The sequence below is a fragment of the Carcharhinus amblyrhynchos genome, chromosome 6 (genome assembly GCF_965287045.1).
Source record: "Carcharhinus amblyrhynchos chromosome 6, sCarAmb.v2.hapA, whole genome shotgun sequence".
In the NCBI taxonomy this organism is placed as follows: domain Eukaryota; kingdom Metazoa; phylum Chordata; class Chondrichthyes; order Carcharhiniformes; family Carcharhinidae; genus Carcharhinus; species Carcharhinus amblyrhynchos.
Genome location: NC_137329.1, coordinates 42,238,831 through 42,266,735, shown reverse-complemented (window position 1 = coordinate 42,266,735; position 27,905 = coordinate 42,238,831). Strand labels below are relative to the sequence as shown.

General features: G+C 44.6%; 1 protein-coding gene across 1 annotated transcript in view; it reads right to left on the bottom strand.

Annotated features, from left to right (window-relative positions):
* Positions 1 to 27,905, bottom strand: part of saxo4 (stabilizer of axonemal microtubules 4) — a 160,545-nt gene that overhangs the window by 88,394 nt on the left and 44,246 nt on the right. The window contains exons 7-9 of the mRNA XM_080191589.1: positions 16,533 to 16,645; positions 7,315 to 7,386; positions 2,735 to 2,821 (exon numbers count right to left, since the gene is read on the bottom strand). Coding sequence (XP_080047715.1) covers positions 2,735 to 2,821; positions 7,315 to 7,386; positions 16,533 to 16,645 — 272 coding nt within the window. The remainder of the gene's footprint in view (positions 1 to 2,734; positions 2,822 to 7,314; positions 7,387 to 16,532; positions 16,646 to 27,905) is intronic.

The following is a 27,905-nucleotide window of genomic DNA, read 5'->3' as shown; positions in this document are numbered from 1 at the left end:
CACGTGTGCAATTAAAAAAAACACGGACAAAAATAGCACAATACGCACACAAAAATTCTTGGAATGGGAAGATATAAAAACAGTGAGCTATCTGTGTTTGTCTTGAGTACCTTCTTTGGGAGCTATATAAAAACTGAATTATAGGCATGCAAAGACTGCTTTATATGGTTTCTGTACAAGAGGGAGATATAAACAATTTTGGCATAATCAGTATTTGAGAGGAGCTTGTGGCACGGCTTTTTCTGGCAAGCTAATCAGAGTTGGACTATAATTTCCCATTTTAAGGCTAAGTCTGTGGTCGTGCAACAGTGAATGGGATGAATAAATTCTGGGTCAGCTCAGTTTTACTCCAGATGCACAGCCTCACTGAATTGTGCCTCCTGATACTGGGATCTATAGGAACTCTGATTATATAATAAGTGCAGTGGCAGGGCCAGTTCTGATCAGTGGAGGAGTATTGTTAATTCTGGAAAAGTTACACCTATGCACAAAATAAAACAGCTGCCAGAACAAAAGCTGTTGGTGGCGATTTTCCCAAAAAAATCTAAGTGCCCACTTGAGATTTTCCCACTTGCTTTTTGGGCATACATAGTTTTACGAATCTCTAGCACTCTGTGCCCTACAGTGCGCCGAGCAGGCCACTGCGCGTGCACTGATTTGTCAGTGGGGAGATTGGCATATACGTACTGCCCTCCCCATCGTCGGCCTCCCAATCACCAGCCTCCCGATTGTTTCCCAGAGCTCCCCCCCCACCCCCCACTCCCCATCCCCCAATTCCTGATTGCCCACCACTATCCATGAGACTGGGATATATTGAAAAGGACCTCTCGAATAGTTCAAGTGACTGAATCCCATGTTGAGGACCTCATGGTCTATTTGATGGTCTCTGTGGTCACAGCAGGCTCATATTTCACTGTTCCTCTCTCTGCCCTAGTCCTAGGGTTTTGCACTTATGTCAACAGGCACCTCTACAATGGCATCCCTCATCAGCAAGTATCCATTGTAGCAGGGAGTAGCTTGAGAAACTGCGACACCTAGGAATGCCATAAAATTGCACACATCATAGTGCTTCCACAGTAGCAAGCACAAACCTGCAGAATTTGCTATCAGTTTAACACACAAGTTGGACACTGAGTGAATGAAACCCTTTCTCATTAAAGGGACCCTAGGGAAGATTTCTTGGCCATATGCATATTGTCTTTGAGACCTTGCATCTGGTGGAATACAGCTATGGTGCTGAGACCACTGCCTCTCTCAGCTTAGCAGCCTGTATTGGTTCTGAACCTGATATACTAGCTGGTCCTCCTGAGGAGGGTATTTGGTGCAGTAATATGGAGCTGACTGAGCATGAGTCTGCACCACTGGCACTCACTGACAGAAAACCATAAGGCTGGCCAGGTTTAAGGCAGCTGGGTGGCACAGTGATTAGTACTGCTGCATCACAGTGCCAGGGACCCAGGTTCAATTTCCGGCCTTGGGCACTGGCTGTGTGGAGTTTGTATGTCCTCCCCATGTCTGCATTGTTTTCCTCCCACAGTCCAAAGAAGTGAGGGTTACATGGACTGGAAAATGTTCCTTAGTGTAAGGGGGATTGGCAGAGTAAATACTTGGGTTACAGGGATAGGGCCTGGGCGGGATTGTTGTCGGTGCAGATTTGATGAGCCAAATGGCCTCCTTCTGCACTGTAGGGATTCTATGATTCGATGACACCCTTCGATCTGATTACTCATTCAGATAAACAATATCAGTTGCCAGCTCCTCGTCAGTCTTTGAAAATGTGATCTGCTCCTTATTTGTGGCATACTCCATTATTCATGAAAAGAGTACAGTGTTTGTTACTATTGCATTAAGTAGTGATGACTGTGCTGATAGTAAGGCCGCACACAGGTAGGTATAAGTGCTGTAATTCAAACACTCAGCGCTGTTGGTGTTATTAACAATATCAGGAGAACTGTGACTGAATTACAGCCTTAAGCACAATGTTCTGCTCTGTCTTTGCATTTTACAATTGGGCAGGCATAATGCAAGGATCTGATGTTGGTGAAAAGGAGATGATGTTGAAAGCTTATTGAAAACTAGAATGTATTCAACATTGCATAACCAGTGTGATTATATTACAGCTTTACTTACAGCAGTGTTCAGTATATCCAACACTGTATTATAATTTATTCATTCTAGGTGAGATAATTAAACAGTATAAAACGGGGGAGAAAAGCACAATGATTCCAAAGAGCTCATCTGGGTACTTTTGCTCACGGGTAAACTTTGTCCTAGTCAACTTTGCATTGCTTATCTCAAACGCTTCATTGGCAAAGGATATCTTTGTATTTTCCTTTACTTCAGTTCCTTCCATTACCTCGAGGCAATAGCAGTTGCTGGATGTCCTCTGGGACATTGTCTGGGATCTTATCGAGATTGTTCATTCTTCATGTCGAGTCAAGACAATAGTGTAACTAGATATATTACCCATGAGATGCATGCCAAACTCAAACCTGCCCTCAACAGACTTATGTGCATTTTCCAACAGGGGAGCATTAAGTAGTCAAGATGAGCTGGGGAATCTGGCAAATTTAAAAGTGATAAATAAATAGTCAGGAAATTTACATGAATGCGTTAACCATTGCACAGAGCAAATGAAACCCGCCCTGGGTAACTATCACTTGTGCAGAAAAAGAAATGACTGCTGTAGGTTAGCTGACCAGTTTGTGAAATATTGATGGAAACAAGTACTTACAGCTGTGTCCAGTGATAATCCAACTCTCTGAGTGAAACCAGTGTTTCTGTCAGACGTATTTGCTATGACAGGCAAAAATTCATCTCCCTGTGTATCAATCACAATTTAGTTTTTAATGTCAGTATTGTATTTATTATATTTCTCAGTGAAAGATTCAACGGTGCTGCCAACCACGATTGAGAATGCAATAATGGGAGATGCAACTTCACTAACAGCCCAAAATCCATAAAGTGCAGATATGGCAGTGTATGCAATATTGGACTAGCAAATCCCATTATGGCACGCTGTGAAAATGTATTCAATACATTTGTTAAGTGGTGGGCTAGCACCATAAAATTAATCATGTAACTTGTTGGATAGGCCCTTTCACTATAGTGTCTATAGGGACTGGAACTGTCATCCATACACTCTGGCCTACAGGCAAGGGGTGAAATTGAAACATCCAGTGGCAAGCCACTCAGATGTATGAGCATTATTTTAAAAATCATTTGTGGGACATGGGTGTCACTGGCTGGCCAGCATTTATTGCCCATCCCTAATTGTGCTCAGAGGGCAATTGAGAGTCAATCATATTGCTGTGGCTCTGGTGTCACATGTAGGTTAGACCAGGTAAGGACAGCAGATTGCCTTCCCTAAAGGACATTAGTGAATCAGATGGGTTTTTCCAACAATGAACAATAGTTCCATGGTCAGCACAAGATCCTGAATTCCAATTATTATTAACACAAAAAGACACCATCACAATTTCTAGGGAAATTGGCAGGAAATGCAGCCTTGCCAGCGTCACCCACGCTCAAAACACAAAAAGGTTGTGTGCCCTACCAACTCCTCAAGTTAAAAAGCTAATGAAGAAGCCCATGTTAAAATGAGGTTAAAATGATGCATAGAGCTTGCCATAGCATTGACGGAAACTTTAATATTTACAACTCTGGCAACATTCCAACTAATTGAGGGGGACACTGCGTTTCACTTCAGTGGGGTGTTGCACCAAGGGAAAGTAAAGGTTCCCTGAAACTCTTCAAAGCAGAACAAGGACTTACTCATTATCACTGAATCATCAATAAACAAACTCACCAGTCATTCAGCTGCGACTTTGCTGTGCTATTTATGGGACCTTGCTGCGCACAACATTGTTACTCTATTTCAATGCAAAAAGTCATTCATTGTGGGTGAAGCATTTTGAATCATTTCGGTGATGCAACAAAATAAATGCATATCTGCATACATAAGCGCACAAATCTTCAAAGAAGAAGTACCTTCTATTTAATGATAAAGGTCTTTATCTGTACATCATATAGCAGGGCTCAATCACCTTCTGATTTGGAGGCGGCATGATGGCACAGTGGTTAGCACTGCTGCCTCCCAGCGACCCGGCTTCAATTCCAGTCCTCAGGTCACTATCTGTGTTGAGTTTGCACATTCTCCCCATGTTGGCATGGGTTTCCTCTTGGTTCTCCGGTTTTCTCCCTCAGTCCAAAGATGCAGTTAGGGTTAGGTTGATTGGCCATTCTAAATTGACCCAAGTATCAGGGAGATTAGTAGGGTAAGTATGTTCAGTTATGGGAATAAGGCTCGGGTGGGATTGTGGTTGGTGCAGGCTCGAAGGCCAAATGGCCTCCTTCTGCACTGTCGGGATTCTATGATTTATATTTCAGAAACAGACTATCCCTTACATCTTTTAATTGAATTTTATCTAAGTTTCCACCGTTGTCTCAGGATCTCCATAGCTCCCACTTTATACATAATATTAATATATTCTGTTTATAATTTAAAAATTGTCTGAGTGACTTGCAATACCAATTTTCTGCCTATAATATTTTCCTCTATCCTCCAGTACTATATCTGTGAAGTGGAAAATGCTAGTGCAACACAGATGCCTCAGCCCTCTGAGCTATTGAGGTCCCAGAGCTTCAATGTCCCCTTGCTCTTATAATTTATTTATCATGGTGCTACTTCTGATCTTCTCCACAAAATACAAAGGATTATTTTAAATAACTTTGTGTTTTGCTTTCTGGTAATATTTTTATCTTTGTCACAATATTATCTCCCTTTCCTTCCAAACTGGGAAAATCTTACTAAAGAATGGCACAGCATTGGTTCTGGCAAGAAAAACGGTGTGTTTCTCTCGAAAACAACATGCCGATTTTCTCTTCTCATCTTACCACACGCTGCCACAAAAAAAACAGGTAGGCATGTTTCACATTGCCAAGTGGGTGATGGGGTAGCTGGGGGCAAGCTTGGGGACTGTGAAGCTGTCAAGCTGGCGCTGTGAATCAACCTAACCTGGTTAAGTCACTGGAGAGGAGCAGTGTAAATTGGAAATTACAATCACGCCAGCATGATCCACGACCTCCGGGGTTTTGCCCAATCTTGTCCCCCTACCCCTCCCCTCACTGACACTGCCACAGACAGCAAGCATCAAATTGCCTCCATTATGTGTGAATTTTTGGGCAGCACGGTGGCACAGTGGTTAGCACTGCTTCCTCACAGCTCCAGGGATCTGGGTTCGATTCTCGGTTTGGGCCACTGTCTATGTAAAGTTTGCACATGCTCCCCGTGTCTGCATGGGTTTCTTCCGGGTGCTCCAGTTTCTTCCCATAGTCTAAAGATGTGCAGGTTAGGTTGATTGGCCATGCTAAATTGCCCCTTAGTGTCCCAGGATTTGTAGGTTAGAGGGATTAGCGGGGTAGATAGGTGGAGTGCTGGGAATAGGGCCTGGGTGAGATTGGGAATAGGGCTTGAGATCGGATTGTTGTAGGTACAGAAACGATAGGCCAAATAGCCACCTTCTGCACTATAGAATTTCTATAGTGCATATTGCTAGTGTCCTTTTCTTTTCATGCGACCCACCACCACTGGATCAAGGAGTGAACAATGTTGTCTTCAGGTGCATAAGCTATTTGGAAAGTTAGACATTCTGAACTGTGATTCTTTGGCCTGAGCTTTCAACTGAGGTGGGTCGTGGGAGTAAATACTAACTCCACTGGAAGGCAATAATTTTGTCAATTATCCAGGTCCCTTAAAGTATCAATAACAAAAAAAAACAACAAGCCCTTGAAAACCATTTAACCTCATCAAGCCTAATTATGTATGCTTGGCTGAGAGCCCAGATGTTCATTTCACTTGTTGAAACAACTGCACTCCAGGGAAGCTATGGAAGCGATTTTCTGCCTCTGTTAGCTGTCAGCGGGAATGCCGACATGGGAACAAAGTATCATGAGAGTCAGGCAATTCTCGCAGGCAAGATCATGTTTCCCAATTTTACCTAACCCTCGCTAGTCACATCATGAGGATATTGCCCAGAGAGGGTGAGAATCTCATTTAAATATATCTAAATAAATATTAATATTATTAAAGGCTTTCCCAACCACATGATTCCCCTTGAGGGAATATTGAAACCTCAGTAATGTGACCCATGTCATTAAAGTTCACAACAGCTGAGAGGATGGAACAGTCAAGGGAATTCCACTGGGGGCGCTCCAAGGTTAGTATAGTTCACAGGGGGGAGAGGGAAACATGCAGGCAGTGCCCCAGGCACAGGTTGGCAATACTAGGTTGGCACTTTCTGGGGAACTCAATGGGAGTGTTCCTATTATGGGTGGCGGGGGCAGGAGCACCAAGATCTTTGAACGTGGGCTTGGCAGTGACAGGGGTATAGCCATTGAGAATGGACACCTGAGCAGTAAGGCAGAGGAGTGCCGACAATACTGCTGTGGTGGTTTTTGACTGTGGGATGTGGGGGAGAGAGCACCCAGTGATTGCACCAAGGATGGGAGAGAGCCTCAGATGATTGTACCAGCTCCAGACGATTGTACCATAGAGTGGGAGGAGGGCAGAGGGTCCAATACCTTTGTGATGGGATGGGGGAAGTTTTAACTCTCTGCTGATCGGGGAGCCCTTTAAAGGTGGCCTTGCCAGCTGTATCGTGCGTGGCCTGGTCAGACTGATGGCGTAAAACCATGCCCTCAGGCTTTTTTTGTCAGACGGTCAGAGTCTGTGGTGTGCAAACTCGATGGTGCATCTGAAGAGATACACGCCTGTTTTCAGACAGAGCATGATGCTTTGACAAACTAGGGGAAAATTCCACCCAATGTTAATTGATAGCTCAGAATCTCTGATCTCTGCAGTCAATTTCACCACATTAATGTTAAGTACTTCCAAGGGCTTGAATTTTTCTTATTGATACATTAAAGGGTTTGGGTGATTGATCTCTTTATTGCCTATTTGTGAAGTTTTGTTTAATTACAGCAGAAAGTTACGCATGAATTACTTCTTAAAATCTTCTTTCAAAAATCCTACTTTCAACCTAAGGAGGGATTTTCTGGCCCTCCCTGCAGTGTGTTTTCTGGCAATGGAGGCAGCTCGTCATTAGTCAATTTCACATTAGGGAATGGTTTTGGGAATCCAGGAATTGGGACCCACACACCATTTTCAAAGAGCATCCGAGTAATCCTGAATCGCTGAAAATCCAGGCCCTTGAATAGCAAGTGGGAATGCAAGTCACATAATTACAAAATCAGTCGACTTTTGATTTAAGTTCTCTCAGCTTAAACATTTCCCTTGTGCATGAAGTTACTCACATGTAAAGTTTCGGATGGTAGATAGTCTGATTTTGTTATAGAAATTCCCGTTGGTCGGTCTGTGCAATATCCCTGAAAAGAAGCATAAATACCATTGAAATGGATCTGCAGCTGACTCTAACAATTTTAATTATAATTAAAACTGCAAACTTTAATTATTAAACTTACTCCTTGCCATTATTTGGTGTGGCAGGAGTGCAATACTATATGAGATAGAAGACAGAATCATTCACAGTACAATGCTCCCATTCTGATTTCCTTAAGACAGAAATATAACTCATATGGCAAAATTGTCTCAGAAATTGGCAAAGTCTGACTTTTTCCGTCATGGCACTTAGGGAAAAAACTTCCAGGCACAGGTTCTGCAATGAATCACCAATGGGTGGCCTCAGATTTGCCCATCCTACCATCACCTCAGCGCTTCAATGATCTGGATGTCTTATTTAAAGGCCACCCCTGCACACAACAAGCACACTTTGGAGTGTGCTGCGAAGTCATGGCTGCCAAACCCAGAAAACATTCTGTACTCAATTTCTCCAACACCTTGGTTGAGCGCCAGCTGGATGCAGTGGAGGCCCACCACCATGTACTGTACCCATACACTGGACAAAGACCTACAAGCAAGATCACCAATCCAGTGTAGGAGTCAATGGCAGTGGTGGTCAGTGCCAGTGCCTTGCAGAAGTGGACAGACATCCAGTGCCACAAGAGAATGAACAATTTTCCCCATTCAGCCAGGGCAAGTCAACTCTTTTCAACACAGCTACAGGGATCTTACTCAATTCAAGGGACATCACCACTGACTCTCCCAAAGATATCTTCATCTCCCCTGTAGGTTGTGTCTTCACCACCTCCCTGTTCCCATTCACCTTTCACACATGCTAGGCATCCTTATCATCTGTCCTGGTACATGTCCTGCTTACACACTGTCTATCTGTTTTCATGTGGGATGCACTGGCTCACAGCAAGAGGGATAGATCCCAGATGCTAGAAGAATGCCAGAACTCAAGCTCCTCATGGATTCTGAAGAGACAGGTGATCAGCTAGAGTGTGAGAATGTGGGCCATTCCTGTCTTTATAGTGAGGTTGGTTGTGCTCAACCAAATGTGCGGATCTAGCACTGCAGCATCCATCAGACTACCAGATGGAGTGACCTCTTCTTCCGGGTGCTCTGGTTTCCTCCCACACTCCAAAGATGTGTGGGTTAAGTTGATTGGCCGTGCTAAATTGCCCCTTAGTGCCAGGATGATTAGCAGGGAGCAGCAGTTGATCAGGATGCATGAGATCTTCTATGGATTGTATCGCAGGCTTCTTCCAGACTAGACCAAGCTCTGGAACCCCAATTCCAGCATCCCTATGGAATGCTGCACCAAAGTGGGAGTTGCAGCACAAGTATCTTCATTGTATCTTATCTTGGCTGCATTCTGTGACTTCTGCACAGGTATATCATCCACCTCCTCAGCGGGTAGGCCTTGTCCCTGAAAAGCCAACCCTGCAATCACGGTGAAGGTTTCAAAGGTGTCAGGAATCTAAGAATGGCCATGAATGTAGAAGTTGTGCAACCCCTCCCGTCGCCCCCACCCCCCAGGAATCATACTCACACCTGCAGGATGTGCTTGGTGTGGTCACAGACCAGCTGAACATTCAGCCAGTGGAAACCCTTGCAGTTCACATAAGTGACAGCTTGATGCCACAGAGCTCTGTGCCTTGTGAGTGCAGTCGATAGAACCCTGACTTGCCTGATCCAGGTTGAAATAGATTAATTTGTGCATCATCGGGAAGATTGTGTCCCTTACCTCCTGGACGTACTTGTGTGCAGAGGCTTGTGGAATCTTGCAGAGACCTGTGGAGCCCTGAAAGGAGGCACTGGTGGAAAGGTGAGCACCACGGTCAATTTCAGCAACACTGGCAGTGGATGTCCTCCAAGTTTCCAAATCCTGTAGCAGATGGCAAATCTGGCCAACCAGTTCCCTGGCCTTGTGTAGTCTTCAGTGATGCTTGCGCTCAGACATCTTCAAGTATGTCAAGCTCTATCTGTATACCTTAGGTTTAGTGAGGTGAAAACGAGTGACGGCTCTCTGGGAATTACCCTCTGCACATGGAGCAGACCCTGCCATCTCTTCCTCTTGACGGTTCTGCTCCCACTATTGGTGACCCTGGCACCACCATTGACATCTTCTTCTTCTCTGCTGCCTTTCTGCGAGAAGAATGACAGTGAGATTATCCGACTCCGTGGCCGGGATTCTCCCAGTGCGCTGCTCAAAGGCAGGCCGGGAGATAACAGTGGGGAGTCTTTTGCAAAATTTGTGACCAGTGTCCAGCCGCTTGTGAGTTTCCAAGGTGCTTTTTTTTAGTGCAATCGGCTCCACACCGGAAATCAGCACAGAGTTATCATACAGAAATGATCATTTCCATATTATTGGTGGGCCCGGGATGGTAGTCTCTAAGCCCGCTAGCGTCTCTGGACCCCCTGCTGAGAGAGGTTCCCACCAGCAGGGTTTACAATTGATGCCCATAAACGAGAAACAGGTGTCCTCACCCTGCTGGTGGGGAGAGAGGCCATTGAGAGGTCGGGAATTACGGGGCTGCCCCTTTGTCAGTTGGCAGCAGGGAGGCACAGGGGTTAGCACCATTGCCTCACAGCACCAGGGACCCAGGTTCAATTCGGGCCTCAAGTGACTGTGTGGAGTTTGCACATTCTCCCTGTGCCTGCATGGGTTTCTTCTGGGTGCCCCGGTTTCCTCCCATAGTCCAAAGATGTGCAGGTTATGTTGACTGGCTATGATAAATTCTCCCTTAGTGTCAGGGGGATTAGTTTGGTAAATATATGGAGTTATGGGGATAGGGCCTGGGTAGGATTGTTGTCAGTACAGATTTGATGAGGCAAATGGTCTCCTTCTGCACTGTAACTATTCTAAGATTCCAATGAGTTGGCACCCTGACACCCTAGCATTGTCCTTTGGGCATCTTGGCACTGCTCACTGTTCACTGGGCCCTATACCAGAAGGAAGCCCTGAAGACATTGTTGTTCAGACTTGCCTGTGACTATTCCCCACCAACCCCCTACCACCTCTCTCCATCATCACACTGAATACGCAGAGCCACAAAAGGAGGCTGCTTGGCCCGTCTTGTTCATGCCAGACCAAGGATATCCATGTGCTCTTTCTAATCCTACCTTCCTGCACCCAGTGTATGGAGCCAATAATGATATGTTGATGCATTATAACAGCATTTCGCGTGTTGAATGGTGGGAGATGCGGTCTGCCACTGACTGGGGGAAAGGACGATCGTGTCCTGCATTTAGGCTGCTGAGAAAAGCTTCCTCACGATAGTTTCTGCTAACACTGCCACACCCATCCACTGTGAAAGGGAGCAGAAAATCCCAGCCATAGTCTTGAATATTGCTTTTCACAAAATGGTGCTTTTGATGTTTATTGTCACTCAGGTAGGTGCTGGGAGACAGAAGCATCATCCATTGCTGAAAACAAAGGTCAACTTGATTCAATAAATGGTGATTTTTTTTTCTAAATGTACAACATGTGATATTTCAGACCACAGATGAACAGAAAGTGAACATTCATGACCTGAGTGCACAACAAGTGCTGTCATTATCTAACAATGGACACTGATGCAAAGGTTTCAAGCATTTTTCTTTTATGTTAAGAAGTTATAGTTCTTTTTTTCAGGGCTAGAAAATGAAATGGAATGATCTGGAACATTGTAGGGTAGGTCACAGCTTTTTAAAATCCTAACTTAGAGAATAGAAAGTAGCACACTTGATATTCTTCAAGGCTTAAGCTTCACTTCAGTCCCAAGAAGGGCTAGGCCGGTGATGGGGAAGCGGAAACAAATGAATTGCTGGGTGGGAACAGCATTGTGGTTCAGTGGTTAGCATTGCTGCCTCACGGCGCCAAGAGCCCAGGATCGATTCCTGGCTTGGGTCACTGTCTGTGCAATGTCTGTACATTCTCCCTGTGTCTGCGCGGGTTTCCTCCTACAGTCCAAAAGACGTGCTGTTTAGGCGCATTGACCATGCTAAATTCTCTCTCAGTGTACCCAAACACGTGCTGGAGTGTGGTGACTAGGGGATTTTCACAGTAACTTCACTGTAGTGCTAATGTAAACCCACTTGTGACACTAAAAAACATTAAAAAACTTTGAACCCTCCCATTTTGATCTATATATATGTCGATGTGCTTTCTGGTCTGATGGCGAATGTTTGTTTCGGGAAGTCTTTGCCATTTCAGTGTAGTCCTGGAGTTGATGGGGCTTTCCTGTAGGTGGAGGTGAGTGCAGATCTGTTAAAGCCATGTTGTCAGGGTGGGAGGGGACATATCAGGCCTTTCACTTCATATTCTAGACCAAAAGGACACTGCAAAAGTGCAGTTGAACAATGTGCACTTTTGAATCTTTGAATCTTTCGATTTTTGAATCTTTGTCACTCAAGGATCCATAGCTGGGATGGCAGGATAAAGAAGTAGGAACCATTTTCAAAGTTAATTCTCACCCTCTCCCACCCCCAACACCCCTTCAGATATTAATGTTAAATCTGGATCACTAACAGCAGCAGGGGGAAGAAGGTTCTGATTTCTATGGCATGGCTAGTTAGCAGCTTGCTCATCCATTCATGTTAGGGCAATCAGGGGACAGGTCTGCACAAGAGATAACCTCAGGCCACATTATTTATGGTCTCCTCAGCTAATGACATCAATGCCTTCCTGTCCACTCTATCTGGATGCCTCTTAGAGTTATACACTTCAGTTATGTTTCCTTCAGTCTCTGAAAACAATCCCAGCTTATCCAATCTTTCCTCACAACTATAATTCTCGATGCAGATAACTTTGCAAATCACCTCGGTACTCTTTCAAGTGAAATTACATCCTTCCTCTAGTACAATGACCAGAACTGCATTAGTACTCCATCTATAGGTTGACCAGTGTTTTATACAGTTCTGGCACAACTTCCTTGCTCATATTCTATATGTCCTGGGTAAAAAAGTTTTTTTAATTCTTTCAACAGATGTCCATACCTAGGTCCCTGTTGAATTGAATATCTCACTTTCAGAGGGCATTTGAGAGTCAACCACATTGCTGTGGTCTGGAATCACATGTAGGCCAGGCCAGGTAAAAATGATATATTCCTTCCCTAATGGACATTCGTGAACCAGCTTTTTTTATATATATGTAGCAACCAACAATTGTTTCACAGTCTTTATTAGAATTTTAATTCCAGATTTTTATTGAATTCAAACTTCATCATCTGCCATGGTGGGAATCAAACGAGGGTCCCCGCAGCATCACCTTAGTTTTACCACTAGTTGAACAACAATACTACAATGTCACAACATCCCATATCCTATATATCTTCTTGACCACCTTATCTGCCTGTCCAGCCACTTTCAAGAAACAGTAGGCACACGTCTCAAGATCCTGCTGTTCCTCTATACTCCTCAATATCCTATTTACTTGTGTATTCCCTTGTCATGTTAGCCTTCTCCAAATGCATTTCCTCACATTTCTCCATATTAAGCTCCATTTGGCACTCCTTTGCTCACTTGTCAGTATCTTCCTGTAGTTTGCAGCCTTCACTATTAACCACACAATCAATTTTTGTATCATCTTAATTAATGCCATCTAGATTTAAGTCCAAATCATTGGTATATATCCCAATAAGTAGTGGATCTAACACTGAGCTTTCAGGAACTCCACTACAAACAGCTTCCTGTCATAAAAACCCACATTAACCCTTTGCTTTAGCCTCTGAGCCAATTTTGGATCAAACTTGTCAGTTTGCCTTTTATATCAAAGACTTGTACCTTTGTGACCAGTTTGCCATCTGGGACTTTATCAGAAGCTTCACTAAAATTCAGATGGACTACATCAAATGTACTGCCCTCATTGACCCTACTTGTTACCTCCTCAAGCATTCCCTACAGGCTCAGCTTTTGTTTGTTTACAGTTAGCTGTGTTCTGCACTTTGTTCATCCTTTTAATATAAAGAGAAAGGCTGTCTGAAACATTTTTATTTAAGGCATTTCCCACTCCTGATTAGATCAAAATAAAACTCTCTCTTGTCCATACCATTAGTGTGCCATAATACTAACATCTTATTATCATACTAGTTCAGGATGATTTATTTCCCCTCATTTTTTCCTATTACCTGCTTTCATGACCTTATTAAAATTGCTAATTTGTGTCAAATGTTGATGCTTGTGTCCCCAATATGTAGCTGGCTGTCAATTTTTGGTAAGTCATTACATTATTTTTCACTGTTTTAATTTGTCCAATTATCACCCCTGCGTTCCTCTCCTAAAAAAAGAAAAAAAAAGTTGCTTTTCTACAGCCTCTTCGGGGCATCTAAATGTGCTTTGTACATACCGGCATGGCCTCCTTGTTGGTTCCTAACCCTTGGCCATTTAGCATGCACTGGCCATGAAAGTTCAGTTTTGATTGATTTCACCTTATCTCCTTGAATTCCCAGGAGAGAACTAAATAGATTAGGAATTCAGTTCATAGAATAATGGACATGAACTCTTGTCTGAATGCTGTTGTATCACTGTATTAGAGAAGTATCACCGATGTAGTATCATTAGGAGAACATTTTGTTTTAATATTATGCAATATGCTTCTTCTCTGATACTCTAATCTCAAATTTTTCTTGTCATTCACATCCCAATGTCAAAAGCCGTCATCATCAGAAAATCCTAATGTGAAAATTTTAAATATGATTCGGGCCTGAAATATAAATGTGGTTGAGAACAGCAAACTATATATGTCACTAAATTTGCTCAATGTACGGTACATTTCAACAAAAGTAACTTGCATTTGTAACATGCCAAAAGGTAAAAAGAGTTACAACATGAAATAACTCCTCCAAGGCTGGCGTCCCTTCACCAAATTTGGATTTATCTACACAGTAAGCAACATTCAAATAGCTACTTCCTTGTACAGAGTATATACCTGGTGGCACAGACGTTAGCACTGTTACCTCACAGCGCAGGGGTCCAGGGTCGATCCCTGACTTGGGTCACTGCCTGTACGATGTCTGCACATTCACATGGTTTCCTCCCACAGTCCAAAAGACGTGCTGATTAGGTGCATTGGCCACGCTAAATTCTCCCTCAGTGTACCCGAACAGGCACCGGACTATGGTGACTCGGGGATTTTCACAGTAACATCATTGCAGAGTTAATGTAAGCCTAATTAATAAACATTAATTAAAACTCCATATTGTGTACACATGTAGGGCTCCCTGATTACAAAAGCCATTACTGCCTTAATCTGTAAGCTCTAAGAGGTCCTCATCATGGGCCTCATTAAAGTCATTACACAACACCCATCACAAAGACATGTTCAGAAAAATGGGTTCCAAACCAGTCAAGGAAATAGTGGAATTGGGAGACTTCAGGAGCATTGGGCTTTAAGGACAATCTTAAACTGAAAGAGGAAGATACAGAAACCAAAGAGTGTAGGGATGGAATTTCAGCTTGCAGGGCCTAGGTGACTGAAGGGTCATCTGCCAATAGTGTTCGAAAGAGATGGAAGCACATGTGGTTAGAGGCAAAGGAAAAGACAGTTCAGTAGATGGGTATTGTTTATAGTGATAGGAAGCAAAGAAAGAGTTTGGGAACAAGAAATCTCTGGAATTCTCTGCCCGTTGAAGTGGTGGAGGCTGCCTCGCTAAATATTTTTAAGAAGCGGGTTGATGGGTTCTTGATAAGAGAGGGGATTAAGGGTTATGGGGAGAGGGCGGGAAAGTGGAACTGAGCCACAACAGATCAGCCATGATCTTATTGAATGGCGGGGCAGGCTCGAAGGGCTAGATGGCCTACTCCTGCTCCTATTTCTTATGTTCTTATGTAATTCATCTAAAATTTCAGAAATTGGAAGACTGGATGGCAACAGAGGTCTGTGAGGACAGGGCTTTTAGGAGAGCAGGACTTGGTGCAGGGTAAAATAAGGACAGCAGAAGTTCAGATGAGCTAAACTCCTGCCTTTTTGACTACTGAGTTTCCCAAGTTTTGAGAATTTAACAGGATATTAAACTTAGATCAAAATCCCAACTGCACTGTGGGAGCCTGATTTGAATATGTTGGTGCAAACTTGCACACTTCAAAGGCCACCTCCATAAAATAGTAATCCATGTGCACATGGAACTTTGGAGATGCAATTCCCAATTTTTATTTTTAATCCCCTGCCACTCCTTCACGGCAATCTCCCATCTATCATGGGAAGCGCTGGTACCAAGGCCCATGTCTTTGGATCTTGTTAGCGATGTGGAAACAAAATGGTAGCTAACGATCAGTCCTTGACGAATTCTAGAAGTTTTACTTTAGTGATTAAAAGAAACTATGGCTGATGATGCTGTGGCTGCAGTTAAATATTTAAGATGAAGTTCACATGAGCAATAATGGAGGAATGGCTGGCTATTGTGGAGCAGGATGGCCCACTGTTTCAAAAGCTGTAAAGTTGTCAAGGAAGCCAAGTTGAGTTAGTGCATGATGATCACAGCAACATAGACAGCCACGTTTGTGACATCTGTCATCTTTTGCTTTTCATATCAATTAGCTATGGATTTTGAGAGTTTCATGCCTTGTAATTGTACCATCCCAGTCTCAATAAAGTGAAAGCCTCCTATTAAGTAAAGTTTCTTTATTGGTCACAAGTAAGGCTTACACTAACACTGCAATGAAGTTACTCTGAAATTCCCCAAATTGCCACACTTCGGCACTGTTCGGGTCGATGCACCTAACCAGCACATCTTTCAGATTGTGGGAGGAAACCGGAGCACCCGGCAGTCACGGGGAGAATGTGCAGACACTACCCAGACAGTGACCGAAGGTGGGAATCGAACCCAGGTCCCTGGCGCTGTGAGGCAGCAGTGTTAACCACTATGCCACTGTGCCACCCCAGTTTACTAAAACTATTGATCCCATAGTTTTCAAAATAGGAAAACAAATAGTCCAGTTGCAACTTAAGTACAGAATCTATAATTGCACTGCTGGGAGTTATTCACAGTTCAGGTGAATATTAAGCATATCACTCGCAATCTGCCTAATATCTCACTGAAATATTTGTGTCAACTATGGCACGCTAATGTGTTGGAGCCCCTGCAGCATGATGAATTGCTTAATTTTAGAAGAGATTTAAACAAACTGTGCATGCACTGCATTTCCTGAAAGCATCAGTTACAATGCATTGTTTCAATGTATAACTCACCGGCTGGTCACCTCGATATGCCAAAGGGTGATGATAAGTGATGGGTTTCAGAGGAGAGCCTTCTGTGAAACCACTGTCCTCCTTTCTGCCCACTGTTTTGTGTTGGGAAAAAACTGTTGACATACAAAATAATCAGAGAAAGCATGTCAGTCCCTGATAGAATGCAAATGTGTAAAACATAACACTGCTTCACCCCATGCACATGGTCAGACCACAAGATAAGCATAGATGTTAATGACCATTCTTGACAGATCCATCGAGAACACCTCCAATCCCTTTAGAAAATACTTAATGATTCATCACTTTTTTTCTTGCACTGTGATTTCAACTGCAGTATTCTGAAGTGCCGACAAAAAAACTTCATAAACTCAAGTTTCCCTAGAGAACTCAGCTGGTAATGGAAATCCCAGTGTGAAGCTCAGTAATACAAACTAGGAATGCCTCAAAATCTGATTCCCAGAGCGTGTGAATTAACCGATCTCAGCTGGTGCTGTGGGTTACTACAAGATGTCTGACAGGCAATCGATCTTATGCAGATTTATGAGATAATTAAGAGAACAAAATAAATGAACCCAGAGTACCAATTTAAGTTAAACTGTGAGCAAAGGAGAATGGAGCAAAGGTTCAACTGGAGAAAGATAACTTTAAGACAGATATCGGGATTTTTTTTACATCAAGCAATCAAAATGTGAAATAGAATTACAAGAAGTGTGGTTGAAACAGGAGCTCTGGACTCTGAAGAAGCAGTTGCATGTTGAAATGGGTTGGGGGGAGCTTTAGGATCTTTCAAGATGGATTAGTGAAATTATGGAGTTGGATTTTCCAGCCCTTTCCACCGATAGGATCTTCTGGTCCCACTGAAGGTGACCCCCCCCATCCCTCCCCCCAGCCCCTGCATGGCTGGTTTCCCTGGCAATGAAACAGGTAAGCCACGCAAAAGGCCAAAGACATCGTAGGGACTGATTGTCACTTCGGTGGCCAGTTTGCCAGAGGAAAACACGCCGGGAGGTGGGGGGGAGCGGGGTGGGGTTGAAAATCCTGTCTGTGGAGTCTGGTAATATGGTTGAGCAATCTACAATACTGGATTCAAATTCCACTGTCAGCACAGGCATGGGTTCAAATCCCACAATTGTTAACATTTCAGTTAATTTACTTTACACCTCAGCAAGTATCTTTGGACAAACAAGTCTGAGCTCAAATTTAACCTCACCCTTATTTTCCAATCTTCACTGGATACAGGTGCGGTGCCAGGGTTTTGGTGGAGTGCTAACATTGTACCTTTTTTAAAAGTGGGAGCAAGGAATAGAACAACTAATTAAAGGCCAGTCATTCTAACTCAGTATTGGGCAAACTATTGGAATCAATTCTGAGAGACATGATAATCTGTCACTTAGAAAAGCCTGGATTAATCAGGGATAGTCAGGGTAGATTTGTTAGGGGAATTTTTTTGAGGAAGTAACAAAGAGTAACAACACAAAACAGTGGGCAGAAAGGAGGACTGGGATTTTAGTAATGCTTTTGACAAGATGCTATGTGGTAGGCTAGGTTAAAAGCAATAGCCCGTGTGATCCATGGGTGTGTAGCAAGCTGGATACAAAACTGGATAAGTGACAGAAAACAAGGGATAATTGTTGACTGGTGTTTTTGCGACTAGAAGTCTGTTTCCAATGTTGTTCCAGGGAGCTCATTCCTCAGTCCCCTGCTTTTTGTGTTATGGATTAATGATTTCAATATAAATGTAGGCGACCTAATTGAGACATTTGCAAACAAAATGAAAATCGGTCACATTGTTGATAGGAAGGAGAATTGCAGTAAAGTGCAGGAAGATATCAATGGGCTGGTCAGGTAGGCACAAAAGTGGCATTTGGGGTCCTAAAAGGCAATGGAATATGCCATGGGAGGATACTGAGAGGTCTAAAAGAAGCGAGGGACCATGGAGTGAATGTTTATTAATTGAGATACAGAATCTAAGAGCAGGGATGATATGTTTGAACAGTTTAAAATATTAGGCCATAATTTCAGTACTGTGTGTAGTTCTGATCACCTCATTACAGAAAGGATTTAATTGCATGAGAGAGGATACAGAAAAAATTTACAAGGATGTTACCAGGACTGGAAAATTGCAGTTCTAAGGGAAGTTTGGACAGGCTGGGGTTTCCTCCTTGGAACAGAGAAGACTGATGAGAGATTTGATTGAGATATCCAAAATTGTGAGAAGTCTGATAGAATGCATGGGAAGGGCCTATTTACATCAGCGGAGGGGCCAGTGACCAAGCAGCAGAGATTTAAAGTAATTGATAGGAAAATTTGAGGTGAGGTGAAGAAATAAAAATTTCACCCAGGGTTGTGGAGGTCTGGAACTCACTGCCTGAAAGGGTAGTATAGGCAGAACCCTTCCTAACTTGTTTAAAATATGTATGAATATGCATCTGAAGTGCCAGAACCTGCAGGGTTGCAGACCAAATGCTGAAAAATGGGATTAGGCTGGGTGCCTTGGATTTTTGGCCAGCACAGACACAATGAGCCAAATGACCTCCGCCTATGTCATAGACATTCAATGATTTTAATTTGGAACTGCTATGTATGTGAGGCATAGCCCCTTTTAAGAGAATGGGTCAGGTGCCCCAGGATGGGGGTGGATGGGGGTGGGGGGAGAGTGGCAACCTGCCTGGGAAACTGCCACCCCAGCCCCAGAGAGCTGGAGTGCGAGGAGCACAGTCCTTCAATAAGTCCTATTGTTCTTGTGAAATCCATGTGATTTCTTTGGAGCAACCCACCCCTCCTCCCCCATCCCCACCAGAAGTTTCTCGCTATTTTGTGAAAAATAATTTTTGAGCTGGCTCGGGAAAAACAGTAATGTTTCTATTCCATCCGTAGCCCTCTTTAAGTAGGCTTGCAGCTATGGATATTGAGCTTCAGAACCTGCCCTTGTCACCTAACAGTCTGTTCACTCCCTCTGATCTGGCTAATACATTAAGAAGGGCTGGCAACTAGAGGTCAGATTGCTACCTGTTATGGAGGAGCCCCGGTTACCCGTCCAACACCTATACCAGGGAGTTCCATGACTAACTGCATTGCCCCCAACTCCACCTGGATCAAGGGCAATTAATTCAGCCCAGATCAGGGATTTAACCTGAGGTAACCTTCATCTAAGTTACTCAGTCTTTCGTTGCCTTAACCACTTAAGCATCTGGAGGAATCAGAAGAGTCTCTAGTCAACCTGAATTTGCAAGTGGGAATTGAATTATGCATGTATTCAGCTCCAGTTTATTACTATAAATAGAGTGGCCAAATATAATTTCATACTTGGATCACAAGCTGTTGGAATATAAACATAGTTTACGTTGACCTTCAGTAACACATGGGGAAATTGAATATTCATCTCTGAAAACGTTAATATTGAAATGACATACTGCCTTGACTGTGAGGTTTGGCTAAGTAATTGATCTTATAGTGTAAGTACTATATTTGCACATATTGCAAAATGGCCTTGAAAAGTGAAGAAGAATTATTAAACTTCATAATTACTCTTTGCCTTGTTTGCATATTATATCATGACCTCTGACACACTTTGTGGGAAAAACTGCTACAATTGCAAATGTAGAAACATCATAGATGAGTTCAGAAAGATCTTTTGCACCCAGTCAACTATTTGATTACATTTATTAAGACAAAAAAAATTTCCGTATGCCAATAGTGATCACTTAATTATTCAGTTTATAGTTGACCTTTCAGAGAATCGCATTATGCTGCAGTGGTTGTGTGCCAAATTTATTTTGTCACTTCCCCACAATCAACTCTTGGCTCCACTATCATTACAAAGTGGAACTCAATTTCCAGTTTCCCTTTCCTCTTCAAAGCAACTGAGTATATTGTTGTCCCCTAAAGCCATGCTCATCTCTCCCAGAATCCCACCAATCAGATGACCCCCTTCCGCCAGAAATAGTAATGAAAAGGTTCTATCAAAGTCCCCTCCAACTAGATATTCAAGTTTGCTGATGACACCACCGTAGTGGATCGGATCTCAAACAATGTTGAGACGGAGTACAGGAAAGAGATAGAAAATCTGGTGAACTGGTGTGATGACAATAATCTCTCCCTCAATGTCAACAAAATGAAGGAGATAGTCACTGACTTCAGGAAGCGTATTGGAGGACGTGCCCCTGTCTACGTCAATGGGGGCAAAATAGAAATAGTTGAGTTTTAAGTTTTTGGGTGTCCAAATCACCAACTATAGTTAAGAAGGTCCACCAACACCTCTACTTTCTCAGGAGACTAAGGAAATTTGGCATGTCCGCTACAAATCTCACCACTCCTATTTATTGGCTATAGCTCAGCTTTCAACAGCATTATTCCTACAAAACTCATCTCCAAACTCCATGGCCAGGGCCTTGGCTCCTCTGCCTGCGACGGGATCCTGAACTTCTTAACCCACAGACCACAATCAGTAAGGATAGGCGACAACATCTCCTCCACAATCATCCTCAACATAGTGCTCCATAAGGCCCCCTACAATTCACCTTATACACCTATAATCATGTGGTCAAATTCCCCTCTAACTCGATTTTCAAGTTTGATGATGACGCCATCATAGGTCGGATCTTAAACAATCATGAAACAGAGTACAGGAATGAGATAAAGATTCTGGCAAACTGGTGTGGTGACAATAATTTCTCCCTCAATGTCAACAAAATGAAGGAGATTATCACCCGCTTCAGGAAGCATAGTGGAGAACATGCCCCTGTCTACATCAACAGGGACAAAGCAGAAATCGAAAGCTTCAAATTTTTAGGTGTCCAGATCACCAATAACCTGTCCTGGTTCCACCATGCCAACACTATAATTGAGAAAGCCCAACAATGCCTCTACTTTCTCAGAAAACTGAGGAAATTTGACATGTCAGCTACAACTCTCACCAATTTTTCCAGATGCACCATATAAAGCATTCTTTCTGGTTGTATCACAGCTTGGTATGGCTCCTGCTTTGCCCAAGACCGCAAGAAACTATAAAAGGTTGTGAATGTAGTCCAATCCATCACGCAAACCAGCTTCCCATCCATTGACTCTGTCTATAGTTACTGCTACTTCAGCAAAGCAGCCAGCATAATTAAGGACCCCACGCAACCTGGACATTCTCTCTTCCACCTTCTTCCATTGGGAAAAAGATACAAAAGTATGAGGTTACGTATCAACCAACTCAAGAACAGCTTCTTCCCTGCTACTGTTAGACTTTTGAATGGAACTACCTTGCATTAAGTTGATCTTTTTCTACACCCTAGCTATGACTGTAACACTACATTCTACACTCTCTCTCATTTCTTCTCTATGAACAGTATACTTTGTATAGCATGCAAGAAACAAGACTCTTCGCTGTTTACTAATATAGTTGACAATAATAAAATCAATCAATTAATCAAAAAATCAATTAATTTCTACAATGTATTATAGAAAGCATTCCCTCTGGTTGTATTACAGCTTGGTATGGTTCCTGCTCTGTCCAAGACTGCAAAAAACTACAAAGGGTGGTGAGTGAAGCCCAATTCATCACTCAAACCAGCCTCCCATCCACTGACTCTGTTTACACTTCCCACTGCTTCGGAAAAGCAGCCAACATAACCAAGGATCCCATGCACCCTGAATATACTCTCTTCCACCTTTTGTCGGAAAAAAGATACAAAATTCTGAGATCATGCACCAACCGACTCAAAAACTGCTTCTTCCCTACTGTCATTGGATTTTTGGGGTCACCCTTTCAGGACAGAGATGAGGAGATTCTTTTTTTGTCTCAGAGACATATGCAACTTTGGAATTCTCTGACTCAGAAGGCAGTGGAGATGTGATCACTGACTATCTCTAATGTGGAATAGACAGCTACTTGTTTGGTAAGGGAATCATTGGGTTCCAAGCTATCAATTCCATCCAAACATCCTCTCCCTGGTAACTGTCTGAGACCAAACCAGACTCTTTGGGCCCAATTTTACCATCAATTTGCTCCCATTTTCGAGCACAAAAATTTAGGCAAGTTGGCCGTGAGGCAGATAGCATGGTCTGTGCGCCCCCCCAACCCCCCCCCCGCCCTCCCCACCCCCCACACCGCACTGGTTCCCCCTTTACCAAAGGCTAAAAATGGCCATCTTTGGGACCGTGCCCAAAACGGGCGCGACGTCAGTTTAAATGCATTTGCATGCATTTAAACTGACTTAATGGGCTGCATACCCAAACTTAGCAGCACTTCCCTCTTTATCACCATGTTTGCCCGTCCAGATTCGGCACGAAACAGACATGGTCCGCAAAGGTCAGGTTTGGATGCTCCAGCTTCTGAGGAGGTAAGTTCAGAGCTTCTGGCAGCTCTCTGGCTCAGACTGGTAGCTGGAGTGTTGGGTTGGGTCAGGTGGTTCCCTGTGGGGGGAAGGGAGGGAGGTGGGTCATATGACTCTCTAGTAGGGAGGTGGGAGGTGGGTCAGATAGGTCTCTGGTAGGGAGAAGGGAGACGGGTCAGATGGTTCTCTGGTAGGGAGGAGGGAGACGGGTCAGATGGTTCTCTGGTGGGGAGAAGGGCGGCGGGTCAGATAGCTTTCTGGTGAGGGGGAGGAAGGAGGTGGGTCAGATAGCTCTCTGATGGGGGGAGGGAGGGAGGTGGTCTGATGGCTGTCTGGTGAGGGTGGAGGGAGGGAGGCAGGTCAGGTGGCTGGTGGGAGGAGAGAGAGGTGATTCAGAAATCTCTCTGCTGCGGGAGGGAGGTGGGTCAGATAGCTCTCGGGTGGGGGGGTGGGAGGGAGATGGGTCAGATAGCTCTCTGGTGGGGGGGGAGGGAGATGGGTCAGATAGCTCTCTGGTGGGGGGTAGGGAGATGGGTCAGATTGCTCTCTGGTGGTGCAGAGGGAGGGAGATGGGTCAGATAGCTCTCTGGTGGGGGGGGAGGGAGATGGGTCAGATAGCTCTCTGGTGGGGGGGAGGGAGATGGGTCAGATAGCTCTCTGGTGGGGGGGGAGGGAGATGGGTCAGATAGCTCTCTGGTGGGGGGAGGGAGATGGGTCAGATAGCTCTCTGGTGGTGCAGAGGGAGGGAGATGGGTCAGATAGCTCTCTGGTGGGGGGGGACGGAGATGGGTCAGATAGCTCTCTGGTGGGGGGGGAGGGAGATGGGTCAGATAGCTCTCTGGTGGGGGGGAGGGAGATGGGTCAGATAGCTCTCTGGTGGGGGGGAGGGAGATGGGTCAGATAGCTCTCTGGTGGGGGGGTGGGAGGGAGATGGGTCAGATAGCTCTCTGGTGGGGGGGGAGGGAGATGGGTCAGATAGCTCTCTGGTGGGGGGGTGGGAGGGAGATGGGTCAGATAGCTCTCTGGTGGGGGGGGAGGGAGATGGGTCAGATAGCTCTCTGGTGGGGGGGGAGGGAGATGGGTCAGATAGCTCTCTGGTGGGGGGGAAGGGAGATGGGTCAGATAGCTCTCTGGTGGGGGGGGAGGGAGATGGGTCAGATAGCTCTCTGGTGGGGGGGAGGGAGATGGGTCAGATAGCTCTCTGGTGGGGGGGTGGGAGGGAGATGGGTCAGATAGCTCTCTGGTGGTGCAGAGGGAGGGAGATGGGTCAGATAGCTCTCTGGTGGGGGGGCAGGGAGATGGGTCAGATAGATCTCTGGTGGTGGAGGGAGGGAGATGGGTCAGATAGCTCTCTGGTGGTGCAGAGGGAGGGAGATGGGTCAGATAGCTCTCTGGTGGGGGGGGGGACGGAGGGAGATGGGTCAGATTGCTCTCTGGTGGTGCAGAGGGAGGGAGATGGGTCAGATAGCTCTCTGGTGGGGGGTAGGGAGATGGGTCAGATAGCTCTCTGGTGGGGGGGTGGGAGGGAGATGGGTCAGATAGCTCTCTGGTGGGGGGGAGGGAGATGGGTCAGATAGCTCTCTGGTGGGGGGGTGGGAGGGAGATGGGTCAGATAGCTCTCTGGTGGTGCAGAGGGAGGGAGATGGGTCAGATAGCTCTCTGGTGGGGGGGCAGGGAGATGGGTCAGATAGATCTCTGGTGGTGCAGAGGGAGGGAGATGGGTCAGAGTGCTCTCTGGTGGTGCAGAGGGAGGGAGATGGGTCAGATAGCTCTCTGGTGGGGGGGCAGGGAGATGAGTCAGATAGATCTCTGGTGGTGCAGAGGGAGGAAGATGGGTCAGATAGCTCTCTGGTGGTGCAGAGGGAGGGAGATGGGTCAGATAGCTCTCTGGTGGGGGGCGGGGACGGAGGGAGATGGGTCAGATTGCTCTCTGGTGGTGCAGAGGGAGGCAGATGGGTCAGATAGCTCTCTGGTGGGGGGGGTCGGGGGGAGATGGGTCAGATAGCTCTCTGGTGGGGGGGGAGGGGGGGGAGGAAGGCAGCCAGCTGGCTCTTGAGTGGGGAGGGAGGTAAGGAGGCAGGTTAGATGACTCTTTGGTGTGTGGGGGGTGGGAGATCAGGAGTGGTGGGGGCCGGGGAGCAGGGATGCACAGGGGTCTGCTGCCACTCTGCGTGTAGTCAGTGTGGGGAAAGGGGGAGTCTGCTGTCACTCTGTGTGTGATTAGTCGGGGGGGGGGGGATTGCGGTAAGGGGGGTGCGGAGGCCTCAATCATTCTGGTAGCAAGGCGATAAAGGATAAGGGGGTCAGTAATGTTGTGGGTGTGGAGCAATGTCTGTGGGGGTCAGAGGAGTCATTATCAGGCCCGCGAGAGATGTGGCAGGGAAGTGTTTTTCTATTTCTGTACTACGCATATGCATTTGGAGGCGATGATTGGAGCTGCAAGATTTCGGGCACATTAAGCCCTGCCCATAGGCTTCTGCAGCACAATTCAGAATCGCTGCTATTTTTTCAGGCAGAGTGTATATGGGGACACCTGAGAACGGGTCTAAAAGTCAAATCTGAAACATTCCCAGTCTCAAGTCTGCCCAGCACTTAGAATTAAAATGGTAAAATAGGGCCCTTTGTTTAGCCTCTCAGTTGCAATCCAGTAATAAAAGATGATGCAAGGTCAACTTCTTCACAAAGTCACTTTATTCTCTTTTACAGCTCCCCATACACACACCCAACATCCAGTGCCATATATAGCCTCTTCATATATCTCAGTGTGTATTATTAAATAATTAACACATGAATTATGTCTAAAGTGGAAGATGCAGTTAACCCATTCCTAACGCTATTCACAACCTTGGTATCATATTTGACCTAAAGATGAGCTTCCAACCGTAAGTCTGCACCATCAGTACTTTCATCTGCGTAACATTACCCAACTTCACCTATCTTCAGCTTACCTGGTGCTGAGATACTCTCCATTCACCTGACGAAGGGGCTAACCCGAAAGCTTGCGAGTATATTATCAAATAAATAGGTTGGACTAAAACCTGGTGTTGTCAGACTTTTTACTGTGTTTACGCCAGTCCAACGCCGGCATACCCACATCATGGCTGAGATACTCTGTCATACCTTTTGTACTTGACCATATCTGAACTCCCTCTGTAAACTTCCAGAGCTCTGTCGATGTTCTAATTCACATCAAGTTCTGTTCACCCATCACCCTCTCTCCATTCGCTCCCATTTTGAAAATTTTCATTCTATTTTTGAAATCCCTCTATGTTGTTGCCATTCTCTATTTCTGTAATCTCCTCTTGCACCAAAACCCTCCAAAATTCTGGCTTCTAGAGAATGCCCGGTTTTAAATGTTCCAATATTGCTGGCTAGGCCCTAGGAATTTTTTACCTGAAGTTCCCCACCTCTTATCTCTCTTTCCACCTTTGAAACTTCTTCAAACTCAGCCCTTTGACCCTGAGTTTGGCCATCTACCCCAATTTCACTTTACATGACTGAATGTCGAATTTGGCTTTATAATGCTTCTGTGAAGTGATTTGGGATATTCAATGATGTTAAATAATGCAGTACAAAGGCAAGCTGTTGTCGATTTCAGCTTTGGTCTTTGCTTGATTGTTAAAGGTTTGAGAAATGGGATGGGGAAACCAGCATCTTTCTTTTTATAATCATAGAATCTCAAGGCACAGCCAGAGATCGCTTGAGCCATTGTGTCTGTGCTGGCTGTTTAAAAGTGATATCCAAATAGCCCGACCCATCTGCTCTTCATTCTTTCTCGAGTACATATCCAATTCACTTTTGAAAATTACTATTGAAACTGCTTCCACCATCCATTCAGATGTATACATGTAAATGACATTGGTTGGACAAGATGAGATCCCATGATTCTTCATTGACTTGGAGAAGTACAACTGATCTTGTTGCAAAGTTGAGTAGAGTAATTGTAGATTGGGAGATAGGAAGTTAGAATTTGGTGTTTGTAATTTTGTAAAATGCTAGGGGGGAAAGTATTGTGTAGTCCTGTTAAAAGGTGGTGCTTTTTCTGTGCTAGGAGATTTAAAATGTAAGTGCACAGAAAGCCCAAACTGAAACATTAGTATTGAAAAGCCAAGCAGCAGTTTTTACAAAGACCACAGAGTTTTGAATTTAGCCAATCAGTTTGAATCAGGCACAGAGATACCGAGAACCTACTGAATTTGGTTTCGCCAACCTAGAGCCAATCCTATTGTGGGAAATATTAATATGTCATCATGGGTATAAAAGAAGGGGGCAGTGGGACAAAGAGGGAGAGCAGCTATCACCTGGCAGAGCAACAGTTCTTAGCTCTCAGCTCTCGCCTCTCAACTCTCTTTCTCTCGAGGGATCCCTGTCTGCTTTGTAACAATCTGTGCAACAAATCTTGAAACATGCCATGAAGATGCCCTCTGTTTGAGTCTTCTATGAACTACCATCTACTCCATTCTGCTGTGAGTCAGGTAGTGTGACATAGACAGTTCATCTTTTAGCCTAGTACATTATGGACCACCTGAATATCAACATCTTCACCTATGTACGTACTCTGAAAGGTAACAAATTGCTACATCAGTGTGTAATACTAAAAAGAGTAGATCTATTTAGAAATAGTCACACAGAAGCAGAAGGAGATACAACAAAAAATTATGAGATGGAAATTGACATGTTTTCTGGTACATTAACACCAGCATTCCTATAAAATGTGCCTGACCTGGGCAGCTGCTACTGCTGAAGTTCCTAGGCAAAGCAATCTGAGCAATTGCTCTGCTATTCCAAACCAATCTCCTGGCACATCATAGCATTCAAGGCTATGGGCCAAGTGCTGGTAAATGGGATTAGGTGGAAGTTCAGGTGTTTCTCACATGTCGGTACTGACTTGATGGGCCGAAGGGCCTCTTCTGTACTGTATGATTCTGTGATTATATGAAAAGGGGCTGAAACAGGTACTAGGCTCACCAATATGCAAAACAGGTGTTTCTCAAAGGAAAAGCCAGTAAAACTTGGGAAACGACTGGTGCTAATCCAAACTGGTCTTGTATAT